At 36.1% G+C, this 26591-nt stretch overlaps 1 protein-coding gene and 1 long non-coding RNA gene across 2 annotated transcripts; one reads left to right on the top strand and one right to left on the bottom strand.

Annotated features, from left to right (window-relative positions):
* The first annotated feature begins 1095 nt into the window (after positions 1-1095).
* On the top strand, positions 1096-23165 carry LOC121725599. The gene is made up of 4 exons (XR_006035409.1): positions 1096-1109; positions 7980-7983; positions 22738-22740; positions 23075-23165. It is a non-coding gene; the product is annotated as an uncharacterized LOC121725599 (long non-coding RNA).
* LOC121725598 (synaptic vesicle 2-related protein-like) lies at positions 2231-21252 on the bottom strand. Its single transcript, XM_042112618.1, has 11 exons — positions 21053-21252; positions 15636-15797; positions 13669-13831; positions 10903-11024; positions 10309-10544; positions 8619-8770; positions 7482-7614; positions 7124-7240; positions 6454-6620; positions 5698-5825; positions 2231-2700 (listed from the first exon to the last, which is right to left on the bottom strand). Exons 1-11 carry the CDS (start codon positions 21105-21107, stop codon positions 2648-2650), a joined length of 1488 nt encoding a protein of 495 aa, XP_041968552.1. The 5' UTR covers positions 21108-21252; the 3' UTR covers positions 2231-2647.
* Positions 23166-26591: the final 3426 nt, after the last annotated feature.

Below are 26591 nucleotides of genomic sequence, written 5' to 3'. Positions count from 1 at the left end.
ATACTTTGATTTGATGGTTCTAAAATATGGATTGTTCTTTTTGTAGGACAATGTTACTCTTAAATTATATTATAACTATTAACCTACAAATACAAAAAAAAATCAGCTTGTTAGGGTTTCGTTTTAGGGTTCAGTAGTACACCAAGTTTTGTTGATTACAGAACCCTATAACGGATCCCTAACGAGCTGATATTTTGTATATTGATAACTACCAATATACACTAATACAGAATACTAATAAACTTATTAGTTATATAATTTAAGAGTAACATTGTCCTACAAATAAAACTGTCCATATTTCAGGACCATCAATTCAAAGTATGAAATCCTTTCTATCTCTGTTAAGCTACCACTTTCGAGATTTTTCGCAAATAAAAATGTTGTTCGTCTTATCAAAATGAAGCTACACACAAAAAATTTGCTTGATAGTAATAAAAAAACCGGCCAAGTGCGAGTTGGACTCGCCCTTGAAGGGTTCCGCAGCAGCAATAAGGTTTATATGAGATTAAAAGGTTTTTGATTTATTTTTATATTTCAGTTGATTTAATGTAAGTTAAATTAAGGTTTACCATTTATGACGTATAAAAAAAACTACTTGCTAGATTTAGTTCAAACTAATTTTCGTTGGTAGTTTTTATTGTAATGTACATCATATATTTTTTTTAGAATTATCATGCCCCTACTTTAGAAGTTAGAGGGGCACACATTTTACCACTTTGGAAGAGTCTCTCGCGCAAACTATTCAGGTCAGAAAAAAGTGATATTAGAAACCTCAATATGATTTTTAAAGACCTATCCATAGATACCCCACACGCATAGGTTAGATGAAAAAAAAATTTTTTTGTTTCAGTTGTACCTATGGGGACCCCTAAAATTTTTGATATTTTTTCCATTTTTGTATCAAAATCTTAATGCGGTTCACAGACTACATCTATTTACTACGTTTCAATAGTATAGCTCTTATAGTTTCGGAGAAAAGTGGCTGTGACATACGGACGGACAGACAGACAGACATGACGAATCTATAAGTGTTCTGTTTTTGCCATTTGGCTACGGAACCCTAAAAAGGTTCTAGGGCTCCCGTACTATCAGTCATGAAATGAAATAAGGTTTTAATCTTCTATTTAATAAAATACCTTATTTTAACAGTAATTTTATAACATAATATTTTATTGTGACTTACCTAAAATAGCACGCGCCATGCTACACTAGACACTACACATCCAGTCTTCTAGCACATCCAGAATAAACAGTGATCACAAAAAGATTTAAAAAGCAACAGAGTCACAAAAACGAACAACATCAAAATAAAACTTTAAATTGGATAGGCGTTCAAACTAAAAACATACTTGTGGTAAGCACAAGTTACGATGACTGATTTAAAACTTGCAGGTTTTTAAGTGATTCCGGTGGCACGAAACCTACACATACAAAATATTAATTTTGTCACATAAAGAATATTTATTATGTTGTGATAAAACTGACACTGCGCCCACTTATTATTTATTATTATTACTATATACAGGGTGTAACAAAACAAAGTGATTGATGAGTACTTTGGGGTGTCTACGAATTCCCATATTATACAGTTCACTGTGAAAGTAGCAGCGCTGAAAGAGTTTTTTTTTGTGATAAGTATGGGAAAGCGCCCGAGCATCATGAATTTTTCCTTACAAAAGTAAAAAAAAGTTACTATTTCAGCGCTGCTACTTTCACAGCACAACTATGTATACTGTATAGGGAACCCATTCACACATTGAACTATTATCACTTAGTTTCGTTATACATTGTCACAAGTACTTAGTACGTTCTTAAATTCTACTCCAGGGTGGGATAATTACTTGGTTTAGTCTTCGTTAAATTCTAAAGAAGCATTCTAGAAAGGCAGGAAATTAGACTTCAAGTAAGTGTTTCATATTTCTTTTTGAATTCCCCCCAGGGTTCAAAATTGACAAAAAAGATCGCTTTCGGCTTTTATACGAACAAAACCGCAGACAAAGCTTGGTATGGCATTGAACAAAATATAATTTTAGTATGAAGTATGTTATTAAAAAGGTAGACAAAAAACCCGATCTGGTAATTTATTGCTTAGATACGATAGTTTATATAAAATTCGTACAAACACAGTAAAACTCGTTTAATAATAATTTAATTTATAATGTAAAACTTAAATTATTATATTATATGTGGTATGGAGCTTTTTGTAGTCGTAAGTGCAATGGCTCTATCCTATTGTCGGAACCACCATAAATATTTTTTCGATTTTAACAAGGGCTGAACGGAGATGAAACTCTGATTGCCTAGCAAGAAACAAAATTCAGACGTCCGAGAGGCATGTAAAAAGTTGGTCAAACGCCTGATTTCTCAGTAGTATCAGTCTTCCATCCCACTGTGTAAACAGCATTTGAGGAAATCTCCTTGAGTGCTACACACACGTGCACATGTGAACTAACTCCTCTGTAATGGGCCTCATTTTATGAAACCATACCAGGCCTACACGTAAAGACCCAAGGCGAATACTGAAAGATGTATACAGTAATTCATAAAGCAGTTATAATAATATGATGTCTCATTTTACGATAATATGTAACTGCATATAAAAAAACTGTTTTAGTGTAAAGTAGTTCAAAATAAAATCGGAGGCCAACTATTCCAGGTTGTCGCAGTCAGAAGGCAGCAGCAACGCGGCAACTGCTCCGCCTGTATAAGGAAAATGAGACTATATTAATAATAAATTTAATTTAGCAACGTATTATTATACCTAAAAACGTTAAAGAACAGACGTAAAACAAGTGGTAAAACCGGCCAAGTGCGTGTCGGGCCACGCGCAATATGGGGTTCCGTAGTACCGCTAGTTTTTGATAATTTTTGTATAGTCAATGAATACAGTACATTTATAACGTGTATTACACTTCTAACAACTATTTTTTACGAACTATTTGAACGAAAAGTTCCTTTATACTTCGCCGAATACATTTTTTTTGTTGATCGACTATTACTCAAAAACTTATAAATTTTTCTTAGCCGTGATAGTTTTCCTTTTAAATTCAGCATATTTCCTACTCCCGTGAATTTTTTCACATTTCCAGAAGCAACCGTTTAGCTGGTAAAAGGGGAGGGGGACACTGGACTCTAACAATTTTTTCACTTTAAAACTTCATATTTCACAAATCAAATCAAAATTGTTTTATTTCTGAATAAATTTAAAATAAATGTTTTCAGAATGTCCTACATGATGCCTACCACCGGTTCGGGAACTAACCCGGCGAGAAGAACCGGCGTAAGAAACTCGCACGGGGCCCACTTTTTTACCAAAAAAAGTGAGAAAAAAATTAATCTTTTAAAATAAAGTTTACAATTTTGTAACTAAATATTATATACAATATCCACATACATAATTGTAAGTCCTATAATAATGAAGAAGTAGCCTTGCAAGAAGCCTTCCTACTCCCAAGGTGTGCCATCGTTTATGAAATCATTGATCTTATAATAGGCTTTGGCACACAAACGTTCTTTAACTACTTTTTTAAATTTATTAATGGAAAGATTTTGAACGTTTTCTGGGATTTTGTTGTAAAGGCGTATACCAAGACCTTTAAAAGATTTACTGACTTTACTAAGTCTGATCACCGGCATATCTAGCTTGTGCTAATTTCTAATATTCCTAGAGTGAATGTTACTTTTAACTTTAAATTTACTTATATTTATTCTAACATATATTACATTATTCAAAATGTATTGAGAAGCAACAGTTAGAATACCAATTTCTTTAAATTTATCTCTCAGAGATTCTAAAGCAGACATTTTATAAATAGAAAGTATGGCTCGCTTCTGCAGCACAAATATTGTATTAATGTCGGCAGCGTTTCCCCATAAAAGGATTCCATATGACATCCTACTTTGAAAATAACTAAAATATACTAATCGTGCCGTGTCTTCGTCAGAAACCCTAATTTTTCTGACTGCATTTATGCTGCAGAACTGAGCCTACCTGCAAGATTAACAATGTGAGGACCCCACTGTAATTTACTATCAAGTGTAATACCTAAGAATACAGTGTTGTCTACTAAATTCATCTTCTCATCATTTAATACTACATTGGTTTGGACTTGCCTAACATTGGGCAAAGTAAACTTTATACATTTTGTTTTAGTAGAATTTAAAAGTAAGTTATTAACATTAAACCAATGTACTATTTTTGAGAGAGCACTGTTTACCTCGTCGTAGTTCGACTGTTGTCGCTTCACTTTAAAAATAAGTGAAGTGTCATCAGCAAAAAGCACTATCTCATTATTATTACCCTTAACTAGATAAGGTAATCAATGACACCCCACACGGTCGGGCGGACGTGAAGAAAAAACCATCCCCGCTTGATGCGTAGGGGTACCTCCCCTACACATCAAGCGGGGATGATTTTTCATATTATAAAAACATTAATAAAAAATATTTTTTTAAGAATTTATATACCATTTTGTTGGCATAATTAATATCTACATTCGTGCCGAATTGCAGCTTTGTAGGTCCTATAGTCTCTGAGCAAAACCGTGGACAGACAGACGGACAGACGGATAGATGGACGGACAGACCGAAACTATAGGGGTTCCTTGTTGACTACGGATCCCTAAAATTGCAATAAATTCTTAAAGCGAGATGAAATTACCATAAATGACTGAGATCTAGTCCACACGGTTTATTGCGTTGCGTTGCGTCGTCGCAACGCAAATATTTTTACGCATTGTCTGCCACACAGGCGCTACGACGGCGCTAAATACGACGCAGGCTTAATAGTCTGGGGAGGGGAAGGTGCTAATTGTGCAGTCACTCGAGCGTCATGGAGACCTAGTATGTTTTTTACATTGAGTAAAACTGATCAAAAAATAATAAGAGAGTTTTTTATTTTAGCGGTGGGTTCAGAAACTGCAACCATTTTAAAGTTTTGGAAAAGAAAATATATTCAGAAAATTGCTTATTTAGGTAAATAATAAATATGTTTTAGACAACAAGGGCTAACTCATTTAGTTTATTGCGAAATAAAATATCTGCGAAGCTTAGTTAGGAAAATATGAAGCTTTATTTTTTTATATTTTAAAATGTCCCTACAGGCTTACCTAACCTTTGAATCGTCAGTGCTTTGAATCGTCGTCTGCTGCCATAGTCTGCTGCAGTGCGTCATATTATGGAAGCTTCTTTGGGGTATACTAAACATCCCCTATCTTAATCTGACAGATCCGGTGACATTTCAATATAAAAAAAAAATTACCCACCACGTGAGAAATCTGATTTCTATACCATGATAACTAGACACATGTCGGAAGCCTATACAAGCTTAATCTGACACGCTCAAGCTTGTGCCTTACTCCCGAAACTGATATCGATTTCGATTTTCGATTTCAACGGTTTTTAGACATTTTTTAGACATATTTTAGATGGCTAAAGTGTCAAAAAACCGTTGAAATCGCATCGATTTGCGATTTCAACGGTTTTTTGACACACTTCCCGAAATCCCCTCTTCCCCTCCCCAACTATAACGTCAACACCTTCGCTTCGTCTCGGGGGCTGTTGTCCGTCATGTGTGCGTTGCGACGACGCAGCGCACCATGTGGACTGGCTCTGAGGCCTAGTTAATGCCCAGAGATGAATAAATTATCCGGGCGTTTACCCATCCACTTGTAGAAAAGAATGAATAAAGAAACTAACTGAGTACCAGGCCAGCAGCGCCGTACAGAGCTGTCCCACAGCTGTGCGACAGCATCGCGCTGACGACGTTGGTGCCGGCAAATGCGCTCAGTCTGGCCACCATCATGCCTAGGCAGGCTACCATGCCTCTGAAACATTTTTACATTCAGCACCTATCGATCGCGAGTGGCGACACAGGAGATACAGTGATGGAAACGTGCGGTCCCACCCGCCACAGCCCACCGGCTAACGCATCTTTAAAAAAAATACAGCACCTCCTTCCCGATGTTTTTGTTCATTCTTTAGTTAATTCTATGTCTTGTGTCCAAATCAATGCTGTGTGAAAGATCAAGTGCCATTATCGAGATATATCAAACCGAGATTTTAGATTCAAGAATAATAAACTTTTTTAGTGTAAGTACTCACATACTAGTTTTACTCGATCGAGCAATAACGTCGAGCAAAACCCGCGGCTCGGGATTTCGTCCACATATTCAGCATTGCTCGATATTTAATTCCATCAAGCCGGCTCGATGCGAGCCTTAGCTTTCGAGCTGTCAGTTTTGCGGTCCACACAGTTATTATTACTCGATTTGGAGTAAAACTATCGAGCAAAACCGCATCTGAGTACTTAGCATTACACGGTTTCTTCCAGAACCGGTGCGCATCGTTCATAACGTTCAAAAATAGAACAGAAGAAAAAGTTTCGAAAAAAAAACCACAGCCGAATATAGAGCCTCCTCCTTTTCGGAAGTCGGCTTAAAATAATTTGATTACCTGTATGACGTGGGATATAACGTGACGAAGTAGGACGAAATCACTCCAAACACCATGGCAGTAGTCAGGAAGATGTAGAAAAAGATTAGTCCAGAGAGGGGTTCCCCAGTGTTATTTACTAGAATAGCCGCACCCGCTGCTACTATTAAAATCACGACGGTTAAAATCTGAAACAGATAATATAGAATGGACTCTCAGAAAACCGAAAGAAAAAAGCAGGTCGTGGACTACATTAGGAGCAAGACCCACTTCGTCTTGAGGGTCAAGCGTTTGGAGTCCCGCCACAAAGTCAATTTTAGCTCCTTTGTGGTGAGGGTCCCGACGCATTATCTACCGACCTTCGAGAAGGAGGAGTTCTGGCCGATTGGATTCGTCTACAGGAGGTTCCGAGGACGACTTCCAAACACGTCGCGCCCCACGTCGCAGACAATACGTGTTTAGTGTTTAGTGCTTAGTGTTAGCTTTAGTTTATATGTTATGTATGTTAGTCTATAAGGTATATAATGTATAATATGGGCCAAGATGCCTGATTTAAATAAATAAATAAATAAAATAAAAATGCAGGACAAGAATATTTTAAATACTGGCGGATCATCAGGTAATCAGTTCATCATCATCAGTTTACATTTTGCGACGTGTGAAAATATTATTGTAAATATAAAAATATTACTTTGCGTTTTCCCGCGCATTGAGAGATGAGTGCGTTTAGAATGAAAAACGACAAGCCATGCGCACAGCCTGCCCAAATTGTGTTGTCTTCGATGGCGTCTTTGCAGACGGCTGATTCCTGCAATATAATAAAGTTGCAAGTTATGACAAAACATGTAAAATACCACTACGTGCTTTACGAGGAAGATTATGTAGTTATAATAGCAACACAAACAATAAACAAATAAAACGCTCATTTTTAGGCTATGCTCACTTGTTTTAATCTGAGTGTTGCTAATCTGTCTGAACATCATGTCAAAAACAAAAGACATAATATCAATAAAATTATTAAATTGTCATCCAACCGCTTCAAAACTTACTTCAGCTTGGACTTCAGTTGTGTTAGAAGTGGCCAGGAAGAGATCGCAGAAGCCCTGACTATCCTTACTGCTGGCGTACGACGTGAAGAAAACGTTGAAAATTGTCGGCAAAATTATCGCAAAGCTGTTGTTTCTGAGAATCATACAGGAGACAATAAATAAATATTAGGTGTAAAGAGGAAACTAAATATTATGTTTGACTTTACTAAACATAAGAAGTACAGTACTTCCAAATTAATAATGCGCATGGAAATCTCCGCTAATTATTGTCGTAATCACGAAAACACCCGAATCTATGAAACTTGTATTTTGTTCAAAGGAAATAGAAGTAAATATCATATTATAGCCGGTGGCTGTCCACTGTCGCTAACTCACCGGGAAGCCATGGCTTCCCGGTGAGTTAGCGACAGCGGACAGCGGATGCATCGCGGCGTTAACCATGGTAACGTACAACGTCAGGCGCCTCTACGTCATAGTAAAATCTACGTCGCTACAAAGCGCTGTTTTGCTTAAAGTTAAAGTTTAAAACTGCGCTTGCAGCGACGTCTTCCGACACTCGGGAAATACGCACGTTGCCGAAAAGTTACGAAAATTTCTATGCTCATTATCACTTTGGGAGCATGACTGTACGTTTATTAATTAGCATACTGCACAAATTACAAAGTAGCTAAATAACAATTAGGTAGATCATGTGCACAATATAAGGAATTGTTTTCTTCAAGTATTCGCGTCCGGCAGTCATAATTAACACTCCATTAAAATTAATACGAAAATAATTGCAAAAATCATTTTTCTGGGCTTTGAATTGAATAAAAAGATACATATTCAGGTGCCTTACTCCCGAAACTGGTGCCTTACTCCCGAAACTGATATCGATTTCGATTTGCGATTTCAACGGTTTTTTTGACACTTTAGACATCTAAAATATGTCTAAAAAATGTCAAAAAACCGTTGAAATCGAAAATCGAAATCGATATCAGTTTCGGGAGTAAGGCACCTGACATCGATTTCGATTTTCGATTTCAAAGGTTTTTTGACACTTTAGACATCTAAAATATTATGTCTAAAAAATGTCAAAAAACCGTTGAAATCGAAAATCGAAATCGATATCAGTTTCGGGAGTAAGGCACCACTCACGCTATGTAAACGACAAATGTCAAGTAATACAGGAGTAGAGTTCGAGTCAGTAGCGGTTTCTTGAAGAGTGGAGCGATCTGACTCCACAGAGAACTGAGGGAGAATTTTTCGGTGCCATCTTTGCTGCCTTCTTCTAGTTGCAGTTTTTTCACCTGAAAGAAAAATAAACATTATCTAAAATTAAAGGGGACGGGACATCTAGGAAAAACTATGCAAGATTCTTTACCTAGCAGAAGTTACCAAATCAGACAAATTAAAAATCGCTGTTTCGCATTGTTTTTATAAGTATTTATATACAATGTGTCCCGACACCGGTGTCCGATCCTTTAATGTCATGATCTATGGCATATTTTATCGACGAATTGGCCCTCAAATTTTATCTCTCTCTCACGGTAGTAAAATGGCAGCCATTTTAGTTTTTCTCGGGCTTTCACACTAATCTGACCAGTACTTCCCATGTAAATATCCTATGAAGATAAAGAAGGTCTCATTTCATAACTAAACTTGTGGACTACGCTTACACAGGCAATATGTTATAAATTTTGTGGAATGAAATAGGTATAGAAAAATCAAAGTTTAAGAAAAAAAATTGTGTATTTTGTAATTAACGGCTTTTCGTGAAAAGTCTAGCACAATACTCGTAAACTGGTTCTTTTTTATTTTAAAAAGATAGAGGAGGTTTTTATCTTAAATATATTCTTTATTTCAATGCTCTAAGTCAGATAGTTTAGAAGTTATAACGATTTTCCTATAAAGTATAGGTCAGATTAGTATGAAACCAGAGAATTTTTTTTTTCAAAGTTAGAGAAAAAAAATATTTGAAAGCCAATTTGTCACTAAAATATACCATAAATCATGAGTCCGATTATTTTTTCTACAACTTTTGAAAAAACAATTTTTTCTCTGGCTTCATACTAATCTGACATCATGACATTAAAGGATCGGACACCGGTGTCGGGACACATTGTATATTATCCTCTCAGGCGTCGGACTGTCAAAATTTCAAACGCCGTTCGGTGTCGCCGCATCTGGGAACTTCGCTGAAGTTGTTCGCGCGGTTCGTCCGCGCTTGGGTTTCTCAAGATTATAATAATAAATTGTTACTAAAACCTGTATATATTAATATATGTTTACAAACTAGAATAAATTTCCTATATGATGACGTAACTGTAATTTTACTAATACTAAATGAATAAAGGGAATCTTGGTGCATTTCGATTTTTCGAGTACTTGTATTTGAAAAAGATTTATGGAAAAAACTTAATACATGCGCAAAAACTTACTGATTATTTAGTTAAATATATGATTTACTTACGTTATTATCTTTTTCCCGAATAATTTACACTCACAATAACTGTACACAACAACTGCAAGTGCCGGAATAAAAATGGCTCAGATTATAATATTTTTTAATAAATTCACTTTGCATAGATACAGTATGAAACAGGCATAGACTAATTCATCGATGTCTTTGGCAGTGTACAGAACACCTAACACTTCTGGACAAGCTTAACTTTTTAAATGAGAGAAAAAAATAAAATCTCCCACCCGCTGCGGGCACGGGTGACGCGCGACGCTTAGGTAACGGGGATAGTTTTTTGCGGGCACGGATGACGCGCAACGCCGAAGAGGTTATGACGATAGTCATAGGATTTTTAACTAATTATGTCTCTCATTTTCTTTAACTTACAGGAAATTTCTCCGGGTCTCCTCCATTGAGCACGTACATTCTCTTCAGCACTTCCACAGCTTCGTCCTGTCTGCCAACGTTGGCCAGAAACTTGGGGCTTTCGCTGAAATACCACAGCATCAGTGCTCCGATGCCCAGGGGTAAGGACATCACCAGGGTCAAGAGACGCCATGGTCTATACGAGATGCCTATTATGCTGATTGAGAAGTCCAGCTTTGTTATTAGGTAGCCCCATACTGGAAACAAAATGAAATGAAAGAATGACGTAGCATCGAGTTGATTACTTTGGCCTAGCAAAGAAATAGATTTATATGCAGTTCTGTAAATTAATTTGTTAAAATTAATTACGTACTTGGGCCCTTTGGCTATCAATTTCTTTGATAGTACTGTTTTTATAACAGTGTATTTTTGTACCTCCAAAATTCTGAAATCACGAAATATCTTAAATTAAAAGCTTTAAAATAAAATATCTTTTTCTAAATTTTATGCTGATGGTCCTTCTCACCACTTCTGGTAAAAAATATGATTATATTATTATGTTTTCTTACTATTTCTTTATAACTTCCTATTCCTTCCTAGACAGACAATACCTACTATAATATAGTGTCGGTGTCAACATGAGAGCGCTGGTCATCAGCAACATGAACTTGGCTCTGGATTTGTAGTTGCAGCATTCTCCCAGCAGGGCGTATGTGGCGGACTCCGCTGCGCTTGATCTGAAATATTCAATATTTCCGGTTCAATACAATACAATACAAAGACATGTCTTCAAAGAGAACCTAAAAAAAGGGTTACATTTTACATCCATTTAGTGTGCGTTTCTTATCTCAAAACATAATTAATTTGAAATAGGTATTGCTCCTTAGCGGACTTGATTTTTGCGATACCGTCCTTTTGTAAATATTTTCCTCCGAATGTTATTTTTAAATTATTTGCAGCTAAATTCAGAAAATTAACTGCATCAAAATGAGGATGAAAAAACGTAAAAAATAATCAAATCTTATATCTTTAAACGACCAATTCTTGTATATATATATATATATATATATATATATATATATATATATATATATATATATATATATATATATATATATATATATAATTGAATATATAAAGAAATTTATATACCTATATATATATAATTGGAATCTCGGAATCGGCTCCAACGATTTTCATGAAATTTAGTACATAGGGGGTTTCGGGGGCGATAAATCGATCTAGCTAGGAATTATTTTCAGAAAATGTCTTTTTACTCGTGTTTTATCGATAATCGATAAACTGAAAAATATGACTCTTCCTGACATCTATTGGCGAATAATAATACTATTATGTGAGCAACTAATTGTTTTAACGACCAGCAGATGGCGTTATTAAGTAACACGAAGACAATGAGTTTTTGCTATAATACCGAGCAAAGCTCGGTCATCCAGGTACTATTATATTGGTTCATAGATTGAAGGTCAAAAAGTTCAACCAAAAATAATAATACGAGGAAAATCAACAAGAATTTAAAATAAGGACATGATTGGTACCAGTTTAAGGAAAATCACGAATGCATATATCTAAAATGATTGGTATCGCAAAATGTAAAAGAAAGAGGCATAATTATTACATGTTAAACCACTTTATAGTTAAAATAGCAGGAAAACTTACATTAAAATGTATGGAGTATTTACAACAAAAAATATAATAAGACTAGCTGTTGCCCGCGACTTCGTCCGCGTGGACTTCAGTTTATAGCGCGCGGTGTCAACAAAATGGGTGTCAAAAGCTTTTTAAAACCCTGGTACCCCTTAAATCAAAATACCCAAAACAGCCGTGTAGTGTGCACATAATATGATTTTTTTTTTACTTATTAAACTTTTTATACCAAATTTTAAAGCTTATTTAGCGTTACACAACTTAGCTGCATAATGCATTACACAACCTTAGCTTTGCCCAATGCCCATAAACTATTCATTATTTATTATTGGTAGACTGTTTCTGATATCTATGTTGGTAGGTGAGTTATTTAATAACATGTATAACAATCGAAAGAATCGCAAATACTAATAACTCATCATGGTACCACCTCTTATAGAAATACATATGAGCAAGCGATAGCGCGATCTAGGCGACTCTTGGCGCCATCTGTTCCAGTTTTTGGAACTAACTTAATTTGAACAAATTTACGCATAAACACCCCCTTACAACCCCTTTTTCCAGTAAGAAGTAGCCTATGTCCTTTCTCAGGCTTTAGACTATCTGTGTACAAAATTTCATTACAATCGGTTCAGTAGTTTTGGCGCTGTTGTTTTTGAATTTGATATCTAAGTTGGTAGGTGAGTTATTAGGTAATAACTTGTACTTATAACAATCGAAAGAATCGAAAAACGTATCTCATCATGGTACCACCTCTTATGGAAATACGCATGAGCAAGCGATAGCGCGATCTAGGGGAGTCTTGGCGCCATCTATTTTGAGTTTTTGGAACTAGCTTAATTTGACCAAATTTACGCATTTTCACCCCCTTACAACCCCTTTTTCCAGTTAAAAAGTAGCCTATGTCCTTTCTCAGGCTTTAGACTATCTGTGTACAAAATTTCATTACAATCGGTTCAGTAGTTTTGGCGTGAAAGCGAGACAGACAGACAGACAGACAGAGATACTTTCGCATTTATAATATTAGTATAGATAATATTCTAACGTATTAAAAACTATAAACAAAAACATACTAACTAATAAGTATGATTAGTTCTATGTTACAATAAAGTAAAAAATAAAACGCCATCTGTTGAATCGTATTAGAACTAAAATGTTCATTGCATCGATATATTTCTGGATTTTTTATAATATTATACATAAAATATGTTTAAGATTTTTGAAATTTTATTTTAATACACATCCAAGACCCAGGAACATTGAAAACTTTTTGTTCCGCCTGCGGGACTCGAACCCAGGACCCCCGGGATGAGCGCTGGCCACGCGCAATGCGAATTCATTTTCATCGATATTTTCATGGAAATAAGATATTTTCCCACATCAAAATGTAGCCTATGTCCTTTCTCAGACTCTAGAATAACTGTGTACAAAATTTCATTGCAATCGGTTCAGTAGTTTTGGCGTGAAAGCAAGACAGACAGACAGACAGACAGACAGACAGAGATACTTTCGCATTTATAATATTAGTATGGATAACCAAAATTAATGCAAGCGCAGGTTCAATATTTATTATTCGTAGATTACATTATATTATTAAAATCTACGAATAATAGCTTTTATTATTCGTAGATTAAAATATTTAAACTAGAACGTGCTTTTGCAATTTTATAGTCATTTTCTCTCCGCTAAATTCCTGTTTCGGAAAGTTTCACTTACAAAGCTGAACTGACGAATCTAAGAGCAGCTAGGACCTTCCAGTTCGGAGCCAGGCTGCTGAGCGCAGCGCTGATGAAGCTCCCGCTCATCGCCCACATCAGCACCAGTTTCCTCCCACGAGTATCAGAGAGGTACCCCCAGGGGTACGACATCAGAATTATCCCTGAAAAAGAGAAGAATCGGTTAATACTTAACACGCAAAGGTCGAACACAGAGCGCTACTAACACATACTTACAGTAAATAATATTATTTAATTAAGTATTATCAAAATATTTCGAACAAAACTTTTTGTTTACTGTTTTTGCTGGTGCTGCCTCTGGCGTCAAAACATTGCAGTAATAATAATAATAATATATTCTATTAATGACACGTTTTAGTTTTGACTCGTGTTGCGAGAGTTGAACCCATTGATATAGGCTAACCTAAATTGACCTGACTTTTTACTTATCTTAAACTAACAAAATATATATTAAGAACATGTATTGGAAATCACCTAATCTAAACTTCCTGATAAGAAAGGACATAGGCTACATTTTGATGTGGGAAAATATCTTATTTCCATGAAAATATCGATGAAAATGAATTCGCATTGCGCGTGGCCAGCGCTCATCCCGGGGGTCCTGGGTTCGAGTCCCGCAGGCGGAACAAAAGTTTTAAATGTTCCTGGGTCTTGGATGTGTATTAAAATAAAATTTCAAAAATCTTAAATATATTTTATGTATTATATTATAAAAAATCCAGGAATATATCGATGCAATGAACATTTTAGTTCTAATACGATTCAACAGATGGCGTTTTATTTTTTACTTCATTGTAACATAGAACTAATCATACTTATTAGTTACTAGCTGTTGCCCGCGACTTCGTCCGCGTGAACTTCAGTTTATAAAGCGCGATGTCAACAAAATTGGTGTCAAAAGCTTTTATAAAAAACCCTGGTACCCCTTAAATCAATACAGATGTGCAGTGTGCACACAATAAGTATTTAATTTTTTTATATTAAACTTTATATTTTATGCCAAATTTTAAAGCTTATTTAGCCCCCCAATTACACAACATTACCCATAAACTATTTATCATTGATAGGTTTAAGGTTACGTCACTACACAGATAAAGTACTGAGTTATTTAATACCGTAGAATAGATATAACAATCGAAAAAAGTCGAAACTTAAATGTAAGATGTTACCACCTCTTATAGAAAGACTTTTGAGCAAGCGTCAGCGCGATGTAGAAGACGCACGGCGCCATCTATTATGAATTTTTGGATTTTAGAATTTGAACAAATTTACGCATTTTCACCCCCTGACAACCCTTTTTTCCAGTAAAAAAGTAGCCTATGTACTTTCTCAGGCTTTAGACTATCTGTATACAAAATTTCATTACAATCGGTTCGGTAGTTTTGGCGTTTGGCGTGAAAGCGAGACTGACAGACAGACAGACAGAGATACTTTCGCATTTATAATATTAGTATAGATTATGTGCACACTGCACAGCTGTTTTTGGGTATTTTGATTAATTAAGGGCCGCGCTACACCGGAATGGCAGCGGCGAGGCGAGCACTTTCAGCGCTGCCATTCCGGTGTAGCGCGGCCCTAAGAGGGGTACCACTTACCAGGGTTTTAAAAAGTTTTTAAATTTGACACAAATTTTGTTGACACCGCGCGCTATAAACTAAAGTCCACGCGGACGTAGTCGCGGGCAACAGCTAGTATATATATATATATATATATATATATATATATATATATATATATATATATATATATATATATATATATATATATATATATATATATATATATATATATATATATATATATATATATATATATATATATATATATATATATATATATATATATATATACAAGAGTTGCTCGTGTAAAGATATAAGATAAAAACTACACTGTTATTATAATATTTTTATAAAATCTAAGTATAAAAACTACAGTTAATATGCATACCTGCAAACGGCATAGAAGATAGTACTCCAATGTCCTTCAAACTCATGCCCAGGTCACATGTGGCAGCAGTGACGATGATGCCAAGTCCAAAAATGTCGATTCCCATCGCAACGATGACCATAAAACAAGCGAACAACAAGCCAACATTGTATCTGCCGTGACCTGAAATATTTTTGCATTACAATAGATTTCACAGATGTTAAGCCACAAAAAATAATGAGAAAAACGAGATAACGAAAACAGAAATTATATACAACTGAAGCAGTTCAAAAATTTATACGTGGGATAGCCATGCTTCGGCACGAATGGGCCGGCTCGACCGGAGAAATACCACGTTCTCACAGAAAACCGGCGTGAAACAGCGCTGGCGCTGTGTTTCGCCGAGTGAGTGAGTTTACCGGAGGCCCAATCCCCTACCCTATTCCCTTCCCTACGCTCCCCTATTCACTTCCCCTCCCATCCCTACTCTCCCCTATTACCCTATTCCCTCTTCTGATCCTGCGAGTGTCCATGGGCGACGGAAGTTGCTTTGGTGACCCGTTTGCTCGGTTGTCTTCTTATTTCATTAAAAAAAAAACATCTTCTTTGGCTCATTCAGCTAGTCTATAATATCTATATTAGAGTTAATATTATAAATGCGAAAGTGTGTCAGTCTGTCTGTCTGTTACTTCTTTACGCCCAAACCGCTGAACCAATTTTGCTGAATTGTTGATACTTTGATTTTTGAATCCCGGAAATGATGTACCTAGGATAATTTTTATCCTGAAAAAATGTACGGCTCCCGCTGGATAAACGATTTTTGGCGCAACGGAGTTGCGGGTGTCATCTAGTCTAGTAATATTATAAAGGCGAAAGTTTGGATGTATGTGTGGATGTTTGTTACTCTTTTACGCAAAAACTACTGAACGGATTTTAATGAAACTTTACAATAATATAGCTTATACATCAGAATAACACATAGGCTACAATTTTAACCAATTTTCAAAATGGAGGAGGTGTTATATTCGTTTTATTTTTATGTTTAACGATTACTCCGCTGTTTGTGAACCGATTTTTTAATTTTTTTTTGTTGTATAGTTTATCATCTCAATTTGGTACCATATTCATAGTAGTGGTGACCTGATAATGGGATCCATAAGTAATCGAGGGAACTCCTCAAATTACTATGGAAACATGTGGTGACTTCGGTTTCGTGACAGTATTCTAAATCTAAGCATATGCAGCAAGTAAGATTTTGTACCCAGGTATAACATGGTTCTGAAGGTGCTGAGAGAACTCCTGAGTATAAGTTAGGGAGTTTCGACGTTATTTTAAGAACGGAAAGCATATGCTACTATGCAAATTACATTCATCATCATCATCATCATCACTACGATAAAGCATTATAGAACCATGTATCGTCCCGTTTTTAACCCTATTATTGGTAGTTTTCATAGTAATTTATTATATTATATCAGTTACCACTTAAACCGCGGGTAACACCGCGGGACACAGCTAGTTTCCTATAAAACAACAACATCTGGGGGCACGACAAGCAAAGCCATGGCCGTACCATATTTTATTATATGTAAATTGATTGTAACGTCGCGCGTCGGTTCTTGGTGAAAATTCGATGAAATATTGTGTTTTATTAGTATTCCATATTTTATTGTCATGAAATATTATTTCGTTGTTCAAAGACTTGCATTAAGATGTCGCAGGAAAATCGAGGTACAAGAGGTCTACTCTGTAACTAGCACATTCCTATGAAAATTAACTAGATTTAAGTTAAATCTTGCATTTCCATTGAGGCTACTTGTTGTACTTAACATCATAGGAGGATTAGGAGGAATGAATCCTTTTGAACCGTTTGTTTCTGAGTTATTCCTCTTTATAAATAAAGCCCTCTTATTTTTTCATGTTAATCTGTTGTTCCTAGAATCCTGGATACACCTGCACATGAACCAATCACAATTTTCTTGGAAATAAAACCTTTTTTATATGCCTCAATCAACATATTCACAGTAAGCATAAATATTACAGAATTTAAATTTAGTTTCTTATTATTTTTAGCAATATTCCGCGAAAACAACTTCCACCTTTAAGTAAATGAGTGAGTACGCATAGGCATGCGTACAGCACCTCCCTCCTCCCACACTGCCTATGCGTACACTCGCATGCAAGAACTTGCAAACACCACCACCACACAAGCAATAATGTTGGCAAATCCGTGCAAGGCCCCTCACCACCACTACTATTCATGCATCGTCATGTCATCCTTGGCAACACAAACTCGCGGCCTTTCATAGTTACGTTCATAGATTATTATCAATCCCTCTTAGTAAAGATAATTATCAAAATGAGCTTAATATTATTTTCCAAATTGCGATATCCAACGGATATAGTCCAAAAATCATTAATAATATTTTGAAAAATAAAAACAAGAAAAAACTGGTTAAGTTTTTGTACGCAGGTCCTATTGATAAAGAGATAGTTAGATATAAGTCCAGTTTGACCTACATGGGAGAGGTATCTGCACGCTTATCCAAAATAATGAAAAGCAACGATATGCATGTCGCATTCAGGACAAATAATACTTTAAAATATCATTTGTGTCATAATAAAGACCAGATTGATAAAAAATATCAATCCGGTGTCTATAAGATCGATTGTCCTGAATGCGATCGTGTATACGTGGGTCAAACTGGACGCAGCTTCGAGACTCGGTATAAAGAACATATCCCGGCTTATAGAAATGGTCATCCTGATAAGTCACATTTTGCTAAACATCTTTTAGATAGTAATCATACTATGTCCGATGGCCATAAATGCGATAAATCCTTTCGGCTGAGCGTGTTGGAACAATTAGAGATCATAAAAGGAAAGAAAAATAACAGATTTGCATTGTTGAATGACCAAACTTGCTTGACTACGTCACCGCTTATTAATATGTTCGGGGGTACTAGTGAGAGTAGTGGGGGTAGTGGGGATAGTAGCGGGGCTCGATAGTGTATAAAAGGCGGTGTTTTGGCCGGTGGCGGCACTTAACGGACGTTGTTCGTAGAGTCCACATCCTGAGGATGCTCCGGTGTTGGGGCGAAACGCGCGTCGAGGTTTTCAACCTGCATGGTGGTGAGGGGCCTTGCACGGATTTGCCAACATTATTGCTTGTGTGGTGGTGGTGTTTGCAAGTTCTTGCATGCGAGTGTACGCATAGGCAGTGTGGGAGGAGGGAGGTGCTGTACGCATGCCTATGCGTACACTCACTCATTTACTTAAAGGTGGAAGTTGTTTTCGCGGAATATTGCTAAAAATAATAACAAACTAAATTTAAACTATGGATTTCCGCAAAGTAACGCCTGATTCCATTAATTAAATTACAGAAACTTTGTAGGTACTTTATGAGACCGCGTTCCATTAATAATAATTATTAATAACAATATTTATAAAAGTGAAGACTAAGTAGGTACTTAAATAACAACCTCTGTTCTTATTAAGAGGGCTACTGACCCAAAAAATCAAACTTCGTCCTTCTCTCTTCACACTCACGCCCGCGTCTTTTATATGTACGTAGGTCACACTGAAAGTTTTGCGTAACTTAAAAAAACGACGTGTTATAACCAAAATATTATGTTTATTGCTTTTCAAATTACTCTCCTTCACATTCTAAACATTTTTTAATGCGATTAAACCATTTTTTAAAACAGGAGGACCACAGGTCTGAAGGCATGTTTTCTACGTGCTGATTGAACGCTATCACTGCCTCTTCGGAGTTGGTAAAAGTGAAACCTCTCATTAAATCTTTAATTTTGGGAAAAATACAGAAATCACAGAGTGCTAGGTCGGGGCTATGTGCAAGATGGGTGACGAGTTGTGATTTTTCGGAAACTAAAAATGACTTTGTTTTGTTGGCCGTGTGTGAAGAGGCGTTGTCATGATGTAGGAGAATGCGGCTTTTTGGTCGTCTTTCGCGAACCTTTTCTAATATCATGGGTAAACAAATGGTAGAATACCACTTAACATTAACACTCTTTTGATCTCCAAATGGAATTGTACAGATGGGATCAGTAGTTCAGAAAAAAAACGCGATCATTTTCTTACCAACGTCTCTCGCCTGCCTCACTTTTGTTGGCTTGTTCTCATTTTCAAACACCCACTCACAAGATTGCTGTTCTTTTTCGGGTTCAAAACAACAAATCCACGTTTCGTCTCCTGTGACAATGTCATAAACAGCATTAGAATGCCCGTGGGCGTGCTTCAGTAGCATCTGTGAGCACCATTCCACGCGAGCCCGCTTCTGCTCCGCTGACAGTTCATGAGGGATCCAACGACAACAAAGTCCCCGAACTCACAATTCTTCGTGTAATTTTTTTTAATTTAGCTCATACTAATCCCCAATAGTCCTCTCTCAAATACAGTATACCATCTCCTCACGGTGCTCAAACAAAGTACTTCCCTCCCAAAAGCATTTTGAAGACGGGCAGCACAGTCTTGCGGAGAGAGAGAACTTTTAAAATCATAAAAAATCATCGCTCTAAAATCTTTTCGACCTGATTCGAATTTCGGTGCGTACGTAGAACTTTGATGCGTGATAAAAAACAATTGACAAATGATTTCCCGCCAATTTTTTTAATATTGCTAGGAAGGTTGCAATGTTTAAAAAAATATAACATTCAAAACTCAAATAGTTCCGATTAGCTAGAAGTGCAAAACTTTTAGTGTGCCCCATGTATTATATGCCAGGTGAAAAAGGACGACGCGGAATCATCGCCAAGTTTTTATTAATGTTCCCTGAAACACCGGGCGGCGCGCATTGACCCTGTCCAAAAATCTTTAAATCAGCTGATAGGGTCGTCGATGCTCTCGCATTCTGAGTAGTATTAGGGTTGACAAAATTTTAAGATATTGAAATAAAAAGGTATGGAAGACACTGTACTCTATGTAAGGGTTGATTAGACAGATTCGCAAGATGTCTCACGCTCAAAAAATCTGTCAAATCCATAAAAATTTATGCCGCGCCACGCCTCGCCTCGCCTCGTCGCGTTGCGGTCTGAATTGACCCTATGGGACACATACACACCCTAAAGTATTATCACTTAGTTTTGTTACAACCTGTATAAAATTTTCGCGTCGCGCTGTTACTTGTTCATCGCCAAACTCGTCATAAAGGTCTGAACTCTGAACTGATTGTATTGAAACTTTGTGTGCTTATCCTGCGGATCTGGGAGTTGGTCAACATCAATTTTTAATCGTTGTATCATACCAAATAGAGCTCAACCCTGAATGGCGCTTATTAGTATCAGAGATCGGTGTGATATATACAACGTCTGCAGTTTTTATTATTGTTGTATCCAGACCGAATATGGCAAAATAACATTTGCCGGGTCAGATTATCACCATAATTTTCGCCAAGAATAAAATTATGTTAAAGAACAAACCTGTTAGATTCAAAGCATCCTCGTACTCGTATACATCCTTGGGTCCAGCACTCATTGTGTCTTATAACTTATTCACACATAAATTATCTTCAGCTTCAAGTTTTTTCAATAATTTTAGCACAACCTTGTCTGTTTAAGATTCAATAGCGACTGACCAGATATTGTCAGGTGTCGAGGTCGGCTTTATCTCCGTGACAGAGATATAAAGTGGTTCATTCACGACAAGAAATGTCGCAGACTCCGTGTTTGAGTATGTAATATCATAGACGAATTATAATTAATTTTCTCCATGATATTATCTAGGTTCTATATGGTTTCTATAGTCAAAATAATTTAAGGTGGCACCAGCGGTCATTGAACTTTCTAGTCGGAGCTATGCAGTGAAAAATGCTCGCACTATATTTAAAAAAAATTGAACTCTTAGAGTCAATTCAGACCGCAACGCGACGTCGAGGCGAGGCGAGGTGGCATAAATTTGTATGGATTTAACACGAGACGTCTTGCGAATCTGTCAAATCCATAATATAAATTTAGAAATGTATCTACGCGTCGCGTTGCGGTCTGAATCAACCCTAGGGCTGTTAAATTTGTACTGAATTGACAAATTTTAATTGCGTGAGACGTCTTGCAAATCTGTCAAATCCATACAAATTTAGAAGTGCATTTACGGACTACGACGCAACGCTGCCGCAATGCACCGTGTGGACTGGCCGTACGGTTAATTCAGACTGTAACGCTACGCGTAGATGCATTTCTTTTGTATGGATTTGACTTTTTGTATAGACTTCAATTGCGTGAGACGTCGTGCAACTCTGTCAATTCAATAAAGATTTATAAATAATCTAATATAATATAAAATTCTCGTGTCACAATGTTAGGCCGTTTGTGTCAATTGGCCGTTTCGGAAAACGGCTTTACTGATTTTAACCAAATTTTATATTATGCATATTCAGTGGGTCTGAGAATCGGCTACTGGGTACTTTTTTATATTGATAAGTGCATATTTTGTTGAATACTTAACTTAAATAATAGTAAATTATTACAACTCGAGACTGATGGCGACCATTGTTTGTGCGACGGGATAGAGCGGTGAACGTTGCCATGGTGACATACTTATTTAGTCACTTCAATAAAATAATACGGGCGAAATACTTTATATGGCAAAGAAATATTTGCCGGGACAGCTAGTAAATTATAAAATAGGCCCACCGCCCACGGCCTGCCAGCACGCAGATTATCAGAAAGGGTTGTTCAGGGAAGTAGCTAACGGAGTTTTAATACAGCTGTATAGTGCGTCAAGAATGTCTAGGAGGCGAAACTTTTTTTTTAAGCAATAGCAACACTCTTTTGACATTTGTCCCTTTGTTGTATCAATACTCTATGACATAAAATTTACAAAACAAAGAATTTCAATTTGCTTAAATTTAGTTTTACAATGTGAAAACTACATGTTACTGTGATTAATATTAATAATTAAAGTGAAAGACGTGTCATAGTGCTGAAAATTTGAAGATTTTCATTGAAGAAAAATAGTGATACGCGAAAATATCACTGAAATTCTGGCATCCACATTTCCGATTCTGATCGCAAAATCGCCATAGTAGCAGGTAATTAAGCGTTTGTTTTATCAATTTTATGTTTATTTTATTGTATACTTAATGCAATTCTAATATTATAAGCCTGAGTAAGTATTATGTGGTATAATAAAACAACAATTTTACTTAAACCTTTTGTTTACGTAAACAATGAACTGTCAAAGAAATCTATCATATAATACGCCTAACAACGATTGATACTTTGACTTAGGTGCTTTGCGTTTTTAGACGTAGGTATATAAAATTCTCGTGTCACATTGTATGTGCTTAACTCTTTTAACACTTTGATGCAGCGTAATATAATATTATAAGTAATTATTATGTTTTATGTTTACAGGTAGCAGAAAAAGCGTTTAACTAAATAACCGAAATGACTGGGAGAACTTATGCTATCATTTTGAAAATAAATACAAGGAGTAAGAATTAGCCCTTTATTAGGATATCCTAAATTCAATATTGAAGAGCTGATTATTGAAGATGAAAGTGCCTCTTCACTGTGACACCACTGCTGTAACTACATGGACCTAGAAAGTGGCGATGATTCTGTTTCCGGCTGCATTGTAGAATATTATTTGGATGATCATATTTTATTAAAGTAACAAAATCCTGTTTTTCACTTATTTATTTTTTGTATTTTCTTAAATAAGTAGTTCCATAATAAAAAAGGAGTGAGCTTCTCTCAGCCCTCACTGGTCATCAAAGTAACTCTGCAGCTCTCAGGGAGAGGGTACTTAAATAAGAGGTGTTATAAATTCATAATAATATGTAGCACTAGTGACTAGATGTCCCGGTGAACTTCGTGTCACTTATAAACCTTCCTTGGACTTCCAGGAATATTTTAAGACTAAAATTAGCCACATCGGTTCAACAGTTTAATCGAGTTATTGCATTTTTTATATAGTCCGTCAAGAAAGTGAAGAAATTAAAAAGTGGCAACATCGTAGTGATAATTTTTTTTTAGGGTTCCGTACCCAAAGGGTAAAAACGGAACCCGATTCGATTTCTGTCCTTCTGTCCGTCTGTCTCCAGGCTGTAACACAAGAACGGTAATAGCTAGAGAGTTGAAATTTTCACAGACTATGTATTTCTGTTGCCGCTATAATAACAAATACTAAAAACAAAATAAATTAAATATTTAAGGGGGGCTCCGATACAACAAACATAATTTTTCAAACATTTTTTGCTCGGTAACAATGATCACAACAAGTAGGCACTTGAAATTTTCACAAAGGCCATAATTATATGTGCTATTTAATAATTATTAATAATATTTAAATAAAATAAAAATAAAAATTTAAAAATTTAATCCCATACAAAAACACAATTTTGGCTGATTTTTGCTCTATAACGGTACGGAACACTTCGTGCGCAAGTCCGACTCGCACTTGACCGATTATTTCTTAGATTGATTCGAAAGGGATGACACTACGATGTTGCCACTTTTTAATTTATTCACTTTCTTGACAGAGACAGACTATGACATTATACAAACATTATAATAGGTACTTTACATAGATTAGATTGTTTCTTGTAATGTCGTAAATAATTAAACACACAATATAACTACATCATAATTATTTCAAATTTTCTTAACTATATAATATATATAAATCATAATATTTACAACGTGTTTTTAAACTGTATTTAATATAAAGTATCAAAATCTTTTATAGTGACTGGATACAGTGTGGCCATAAGAGGCCACGCCGGAAACAAGTGGCGACTCTATTTATGTCGCGACTTTTTTGACGGACTATACCTACATTTTTTTTTCTTTTTTTTTTCACGAGTTCAGTGCCACGCGGTTTGCCACCTCGTACAGTCGCAATGAGAAAACTGCGGCCGAAACACCGTCCGCGCGGGCCATCCGCGCGGTTTACTTTACTATATTGTAATCTCTCAAAGCTCGTGGACCGCGACGCTTACCAACCGCGCCGACATACGCTTAAGAGGATTCCACACCGCCCTTTTTTCCATACAAACGTTGTCCCCTGTTTCCTCCCTGGATAATGCTAGTAGAGTTATAATTTTTTTCCTGAATATCTACGGCCACTAATACAATGTCCCTATGTTTTCTTTTTTTTCATAATTTAATTATTAAATAAGATATGAACGTTCAAAAACCCAAAAAAATGGCCAGATTTTTCACTGTGTTCAAACGTCCAGAAAACAGATTTGGCTAGATTATACAAAAAAAAGTAAAACATAGGAACACAGCTCAAGCCTTTTTTTAATCTTTAATGAAAAAAGTACTTAAATCGGTTAAGTTTTGGAGAAGGAATCAGGGGACAACGAATCGTTGATTTTCTGGATTTTCTGCAGTTGTCTCTATCGCGTTCTGCGGTATAGGCTTGAGGTAAGGGAGACAGCTATAGATATTACACGTACTTTTTTTTCATTTCTCTAGCCGCTGTTGTATCCTCTTAACTGTAAAACCAGCCATAGTAGTCAGATGCGGTTTTGCTCGATAGTTTTACTCCAAATCGAGTAATAATTACTGTGTGGACCGCAAAACTGACAGCTCGAAGGCTCGCATCGAGCCGGCTCGATAGAATTATTTATTATTTTGATTTAGAATAAAACTATCGAGCAATGCTGAATGTGTGGACGAAATCCCGAGCCGCAGGTTGGCTCGTCGTTATTGCTCGATCGAGTAAAACCGTATGTGAGTACTTAGCTTAATATTTTCGTCTTATCATAATATTAGCCATTCACTAAAAATAAACTTGAATTAATTACGAGTGTTTTAGTTTTTGGGAGTTCGGTAGTCGTTCAAAACCTTGTAGTTCCGTCACACGGGGTTAACCCGCGTTATTCATCATATTGCCTACCTTTCAAACGGTGTGGGCTAGAAAGTTGAATTTTGATACTATTGAAACTTCTTTTGAAACTTGATAATATTTATAATATTGTTGGGATTCAACTTTCTCTACAGTGAACGGTATTTTGAAAACATACTGAGAGGTTTCCTTAACATTATAACTATAAAGAATTTTCACCGTCAGAAGTGATCAGCTGCCTTACTCCCGATAGAATCAGAATCGGATATAGAATCGAATTAGCTCGATCTCAACAGCTTTTGCTACTCCTGAGTTCCGACATCTATATCATTATACTAGCGCACGATCGTGCTGCGGCTGGGGTAATCAGTAGGCCTACTACGAAACCGTTTTGAGACTCAAACAATCGGACAAGAATGCCGCGTCCTGCTCTAACAACGTCATTTCACGTTTGTTACAGTAGTACATTCTCGTACAATTGATTGAGTCTCAAACCGTTTCGTGGTACAGGCCCTGACTCGTAAATCAAAATCGTCATATCAGTTTCGGGGGTAAGGCTGCAGAACCCGTCGCGTGCGAATTCTACTCGCACATGGCCAGTTTATTGACGGAAACGTGAGTTCCACGTGATGAATAACATTATAATATTATTATGAAATAGATCGTTCGCAAATTATTTTTACTACTAAGTATACAAAAAAATTAAATATTCATAAGATTTAAAGTGTTCCGTAAAAATAAGCCTATTTCCAATGAATATAATGTAAAAAATAATTCAGCATATAATAATTATAGTTTTATAATTCGTATTCTTTTCTTTAAAACATTACAGGAATTGATAAATATGAGAAATTGTACTTACCTTCATACTTTGCTTGGTAACAGCATCAGGTAGCTGGTAAATGGTAGCTGGTAAATGGTAGCAGCTCATGCAGTGGAATTTACTAAAAATTGTGTTTTTTCTCAACGATTCATCAGATACTTCAAGAAATATGTTGTTTGTCATACGACTCTGAAAATTTGTATGTTAGATACCCAAAACCTTAATTATAAGGCCAAGAAAGCCGCAAAGATGATTCGGAGGTTACCCATTTTTTTAATTTTCGAAAAACCAATAGAACGACAAAAAGTCATTGCGAAGATTAGAGACTTAGAAAACTTGGT

Source organism: Aricia agestis, chromosome 3, assembly GCF_905147365.1.
Source record: "Aricia agestis chromosome 3, ilAriAges1.1, whole genome shotgun sequence".
Taxonomy (NCBI): domain Eukaryota; kingdom Metazoa; phylum Arthropoda; class Insecta; order Lepidoptera; family Lycaenidae; genus Aricia; species Aricia agestis.
This window is presented reverse-complemented; position numbering and strand designations above follow the sequence as displayed.

Coding starts and splice junctions, on each gene's coding strand:
- LOC121725598 (XM_042112618.1), bottom strand. CDS start 21,107: ATGAGTGCTGGACCCAAGGATGTATACGAGTACGAGGATGCTTTGAAT. Junction 13,832..15,635: donor ATCTTCTATGCCGTTTGCAG/GTATGCATATTA, acceptor TCTCTTTTTCAG/GGATAATTCTGATGTCGTAC. Junction 5,826..6,453: donor TTATATCCCACGTCATACAG/GTAATCAAATTA, acceptor AAAATGTTTCAG/AGGCATGGTAGCCTGCCTAG.